The 6,245-nt window shown below is 45.3% G+C and overlaps 1 protein-coding gene across 3 annotated transcripts in view; it reads right to left on the reverse strand.

Annotated features, from left to right (window-relative positions):
• Usp33 (ubiquitin specific peptidase 33) overlaps positions 1 to 6,245 on the reverse strand; it is a 51,122-nt gene that overhangs the window by 24,141 nt on the left and 20,736 nt on the right. For all 3 annotated transcript variants that reach the window (XM_027395169.2, XM_027395168.2, XM_035450755.1), the window contains 2 exons: positions 816 to 929; positions 247 to 325 (listed from right to left, as the gene is read on the reverse strand). In XM_027395169.2, the coding sequence (XP_027250970.1) occupies positions 247 to 325; positions 816 to 929 (193 nt within the window). The remainder of the gene's footprint in view (positions 1 to 246; positions 326 to 815; positions 930 to 6,245) is intronic.

Raw genomic sequence — 6,245 nt, forward strand, 5'->3', positions numbered from 1 at the left:
GGAGAAACGGCTCAGCAGTCAAGAGCACCTGTTCTTACAAATGACCCAGATTCAGTTCCCAGCACCCACATGGCTGGGGGCTCACAGCCATCAATAACTTCAGTTCCAGGAGGCCTGATGTCCTCTTCTGCCCTCTGTAGGCACCAGGTATGCAAAGTGAAATACATACATTCACACAGGCAAAACATTCATACAAATAAAGTAAATCTAAAGAGTTTAAGGATTTGTTTTAAAGGAGCAACTAACCTGCTGAGAATAGCCTCGAAAAGTTGGGTTCACAGTTTTAATTCCTTGGAACAGATTAGCAGGCACCACAGATCCTGGCCTGAAAGGAAACAGTTTTAAATAGATATTTTTGTAGGTTTCTTTTTTTTTTTTAAGAATTTTATTACTCACAATGCACAGTGTTTTCCAAAAACATAACTTCTAAACAGTTCCAAAACAAAATTAACATAGTACATCAAGTAATTACCAATATGCTTAGACACGGGGCACAGACAGCTAGCTGGCCAGGCCTAGGCTGCCTGTCATGCCCACAGTTTGGGAAGGCTTTGCTGCACCGCAGCCCCATGCCTCAGTGACTGACAGAGACACTGCAGCCCCACACCCCAGTGACTGACAGAGACACTGCAGCTCCAATGTCACTAGTTGACACTGATACTGGCCACAGCTCCTTCACCTGCATTTCAGTTCCAAATGTAACACCTGACCTAACTCCAATCTCATTTCCACACTATTTTTCAGCCCTCCAAACAGGTCTGCATCCTTCCCATATTTAGAGTATTGATTTTCAAAGTTAATTATATAGTACACACCTGCTCTTGTGCCACAATTCTGTCATCAGTTTGAGATAACTTTTACAAATTGCTGGTTTCTTATCTGTTCTCGCCAGTCCTCCACAATCGAGAAAGAACTGTGTCAAAGGTGGGCTGATTTAAGAAAGAGAAACATGTCAGAGTGGACTCAAAGCTGAATTGTTATTAACTGCTAGTTGCTCAATGAATTGGCAGCACATGTCAACCTCTATCTGTGAGGTCTTGCTCCCTTTTACCATCTGAGATTCATCCCTTTCTATCTCGGTCCATCAGATCAGAGGCCTCTACACTGCCCAGTTCAGGTAACACCCGTCGGTTTTAACATCTGCCACATGTCACTCCCCTTACCGAGTCTTATTTATTACTTATTTTTCCATTTTAAAAATTTATTCTTCTGTCATACATTCTATCTGAACCCCAGTTTTCCCTCCATCCTCCTCCCATCCCCTGACTCAGTCTCCCTCTCTCCAGGTCCACTCCTCCCAGGGACAGCAACCACACACAGCTGTCTTAGAAAACACATGACCAAAGGCAGGTTGGGGAGAAAAGTGAAGTGAAACTTAGCTTTGCTGGAGTGCTTGATACTGATCAGCTAGAGCTAAGAAATTAATTAATCACCAGCATCAGGAGGGGAAGTCTTCTGGGAAGTGTTTCCTGGGAGCACAGAGAACCTGAGTTCCAGAGGCAGCCAAGGCTGTACCTCGTGCTGGCAGCCGGATGTGGTAATGTAAGAGTCACCCAGGTGGTACTGGTTTTGAAGGCATGAAGGTCATGGAGAACAGCTGGGGCTCAGCACTGGGAGAGGCCAGGAGAGGCCATTGGTGAAGGTGCAGCCTCAGTGCTCGGTTGAAGGGCCAGGACTGAAAGGGTTTGCAAAGATGAGGCTTAGCACCATGAAGAGAGCCAATGAGATATTGGTGAAGGTGCAGCCAGTTGCAGAGGACCCCAGTGTTGTGGAGATGCCAGGACCATGGGACGACCATAAGCACAGTGGCAGTCAAGTACAGCCAGCTGGAGCCTACAAGACAGGCTGTGTGTGCTGCAGAGGGCGGGGCCAGAGAAGTGACCCAAGCCTTTGGAGGAGCCCAGAAGACCGTGAATCAATCCCAGATAATTGGACACTCAGTTATTTATATTGTTGGAGTTTAGTCTTGTTTGGTTCCGATTGTGATTGTGCTCTGGTTCTTCCTCTTAAAGAGAATATTTCGTTTATTTTTTATTTTACAGAAATAAAATGTGACGACAGTTGAGACTTTGCATTTTAAAAGAAATTGGCTGTTTTAAAGGGACTGACACTTTAACATGAGACCTTGGGGATGAGAGAGTAAGAAAGAAGGGGTGTAGCTTAGCAGTGATGTGTTTCTGTCACGTTGACAAGGGGTCAGTTTTCCTGACTGGCTTTGTGTCAACTTGACTGACACAAGCTCTGGTCATCAGAGAAGGAGCCTCTGTTGAGAAAACACCTCCACAAAATCCAGCTGTAAAGCATTTTCTCAATCAGTGACCAATGAGGAAGGACCCAGCCTCTTGTGGGTGGTGCCATCCCTGGGCTTTGTAGTCCTGGGTTCTATAAAGAAAGCAGACTGGGCAGGCACCCTCCATGGCCTCTGCATCCGCTCCTGCCTCCCTGGCAGGTTCCTGCCGTGTTGAGCTCCTGTCCTAACTTCCACTGGTGATGAACAGCGATGTGGAAATGTAAGCAAAATAAAGCCTTCCTCCTCCACTTGCTTTTTGATCATGGTGCTCTGTCCACAGCAACAGAAACCCTAACCAAAACAATGGTCTCACAGGTTCCCTTAAGATAAGGCTGGACAAGGCACCCCAGTAGCAGAAAAAAAGGGTCCCAAAAGCAGGCAAAAGAGTCACAGACAGCCTCCTCTCCCAGTATTATTTGGAGTCCCACAAGAACACCAAGCTACACGATAACATATACGGAGGACTAGGTTAGACCCATACAGGCTCCCTGACCCTCACTTCAGTCTCTGTGCGTCCCTGTGAGCCCTGGTTAGTTGATTCTGAGAGTTTTCTTGTGATTCTTTTGACCTCCTCTGGCTCCTACAATCTTTTCTCCCCCATTCCTGTAGGATTCCCCAAGCTCTCCCTAATGTTTGGCTGTGGGTCTCCGCATCTTCCAGCAATTGCTGAATGAAGCCTCTCTGATGGCCACTATGCTAGGCTCAGCCTATGAGGAGAGCAGACTATTATTAGGAATCTTTTTTTTTTTTTTCTTTTTTGCCTGTCATGTTTGCTTCTGTCCGGTCTCTGGGTTTGGGCCCTCCAAGCATTGCCGGCTGTGGGCTCCCTCCCATGGCATGAGTCTCAGACCAGACCAGTCACTGGTTGGCCACTCCCACAAGTTCTGTGTCACCTTTATCCCAGCCATCTTGCAGGCAGGACAAGTTGTGGGTTGAAGGTGTTGTGGCTGGGTTGGTGTCCCAATCCCTCCTCTGGAAGTCTTGCCTGGTTACAGAAGATGGCTGGTTCAGTCTCTGTACGCCCATTACTAGGACTTTTCTAGAGTCACCCTCAGATTCCTGCGAGTTTCCACTGCAGTGGGTTTCTACCTCACCCCAAAATGCCCCCAATTCCAGTCATCTCTCTCAGTACTTCCTCACTCCCTACCCCCCACACACACACACGATGCCTCCTGTCCCCATCCCTACCGACCCCCAGTCCACCAATGACATCTATTCTGTTTCCCTTTTCCGGAAATCCATGCGCCTCCGTCCCTTGTTACTCAGCGTCTCTGGGTCTGTGGACCGCAGCATGACTATCTCTTCCTCTACAGCTAATATCCACTTATCCGTGAGTACATTCCACGTTTGTCTCTCTGGGTCTGGGTTACCTGACTCAGGCTGATTTCTTCCAGTTCCACCCATTTGCCTGCAAACTTCATGTCATTTTTCTCCCCGCTGAGGAGTGCTCCATTGTGTAAATGTACCACATTTTATTTATCCATTCTCCAGGTGAGGAACATCTAGGTTGTTTCCAGTTTCTGGCTATGACAAATAAAACTGCTATGAACATAGTTAACACATGTCCTTTGGGTGTATGCCCAGGAGAGGTATAGCTAGGTCTTGAGGTGGACTGATTCCCAATTTTCTGAGAAACTGCCATGTTGATTTCCACAGTGGCTGCACAAGTGTGCACTCCCACCAGCAGTGGGGGAGTGCTCCCCGTGCTCCACATCCTCTCCAGCATGAGCGGTCACTAGTGTTTGTCATCTTCATCATTGACAGGTGTTAAGATGGAATCTCAGAGTTGTTTTGATGTGTATTTCCCTGATGGACAATGATGTTGAACAATTCTGTAAGTATTTCTTGGCCATTTGAGATTCTTTAGCTGAAAATTCTCTATTTAGATCTGTAACCCATTTTTTAATTTGATTATTTGGTTTTTTTTTTAATTATCTAGTTTCTTGAGTTTGTGACATATTTTAGAGATCAGCCTTCTGTCAGATGTGGAGTTGAAGATCTTTTCCCCTTCTGTAACTGCTGTTTTGTCCTTCCAATATGTCCTTTCAGTTTCATGAGGGTACATTTATAAACTGTCAATGTTAGTGCCTTTAAGATTGGTGTCCTGTTCAGGAAGTTGTCTCCTTTGTTCCCCACTTTTTCTTCTGTCAGGTTCAGTGTATCTGGTTTTATGTGGAGGTTTCTGATGCACTTGGGCTTTAGTTTTGTACAGGGTGATAGATACAGATCTATCTTCTGCATTCTTCTACATGCAGACATCCAGTTACATCAGCACCATTTATGGAAGATTTTTTTCCACTGTGTATTTCTAGCTTCTTTATCAAAAACCAGGTGTCCATGGATGTGTGAATTTATGTCTGGGTCTTCAATTTAATTCCATGATCAACCTGTATGTTTTTATGCTAAAATCATGTGGTTTTTATTACTATTCCTCTGTAGTAGAGCTTGAAATCAGGGATGGTGTTGCCTCTGGAAGTTCTTTTATTGTGCAGGACTGTTTTAGCCATCCTGAACTTTTTGTTTTCCCCTATAAAGTTGAGTATTGTTCTTTCAAGGTTGAGGTCTTACTTGGTCACTCTGGCTAACCTGGAACCTAACTAAGGAGACCAAGCCACCTGCCTCTGCCTTCTGAATGCTGGGATCAAAGGCTTGAACCACAACACCCAATCTCTTTTTAAATTTGTTTTTGTTTTTGTTTTTTGTAAGATTTTATTTATTTATTATGTATACAATGTTCTACTTGCACATTTGCCTGCACATCAGAAGAGGGAAGAGGGCACCAGATCTCATTACAGATGGTTGTGAGCCATCTTGTGGTTGCTGGGAATTGAATTCAGGACCTTTGGAAGAGCAGTCGGTGCTCTTAACCTCTGCGCCATCTCTCCAGCCCCTTGTTTTTGTTTTTAGGAAGAGTCTTGCAACTGGGCATGGTGGTACAAACCTGTAATTCCAGCACTTAGGAGACAGGAGCAGGAGGAACACAGGAGTTCACAGCTAGCTGGAGCTACACAGAGTTCCTATCTGAAGAAAACACGAAAGGAAAGAGGCAGGGAATAGGGTGAGGAGCAAGAAGAGATTCAGGAAAGGAGAAAGAAAAGGCGGGAGGGAGGGAGGAGGGACTGCTGTGCGGCTGAGGCTGGCTTCAAACCATGACCCTTCTGCCTCAGCCTCTTCCGACTTAATAAATGCACCATGTCTGTCAATGTATTTCTCTATCCCATTCGTGCAATTTTTTTCCCCTCTTAGTATTCTTTCTGTTCTTCGGCACAGTGGTTCTCTGCAACTCTGATGACTCTCTGACGTTTCTTCTCTTCTCTCTTGCATCATCTTAAATCCCCACCACCACACCAGTGCCGTGAGACACATTACTTCACCATCCTACTGCAGAAGGGCTTTGGTGCTCTCTTACCCCACCAAAGACATCAATTTTAATGTGGATGGTACAAGGAACTAGCTCATCACTTCTCAATGACTGTGTCTGCCACGCAGACTTTTTTCCTGGTTCTCAGTGTTAAACTCTCTCCCAAGGCTGCTTACAAACTCAGGCTATGCTTTGACAATGCCAAAGTCAGTGCTTCTGAATGCTACCCTGACTCAGTCCATCAATGACAACCATCTAATTTATATGTCACAAATAAGGAGGAGAATACAACTGGGCTATGCAGGGGTCCATCTATAGAAATAAATAGACCACTTTCATTAGACTTCTAACCCAGAAATGATCTCAGTATTTGATAGGTGCAAGCACCTCCTGTTCTGCACATAAATATGCTTCCAGAGATATTATGTCATCCAGTAGAGCAGCATGCGTAAGGCCTAACTTTGAGGCCAAGCTCTGCAAAAAACAACACAAATACTTTGTCCACCGACATACTCCTGAAGTCTAAACCAGGATCATCTGTCTTAGCAAACTACAGGCATCAACTAGGTATGATTATAGATGCCTGTAATCCCA

Source organism: Cricetulus griseus (genome assembly GCF_003668045.3).
Source record: "Cricetulus griseus strain 17A/GY chromosome 1 unlocalized genomic scaffold, alternate assembly CriGri-PICRH-1.0 chr1_0, whole genome shotgun sequence".
Taxonomy (NCBI): domain Eukaryota; kingdom Metazoa; phylum Chordata; class Mammalia; order Rodentia; family Cricetidae; genus Cricetulus; species Cricetulus griseus.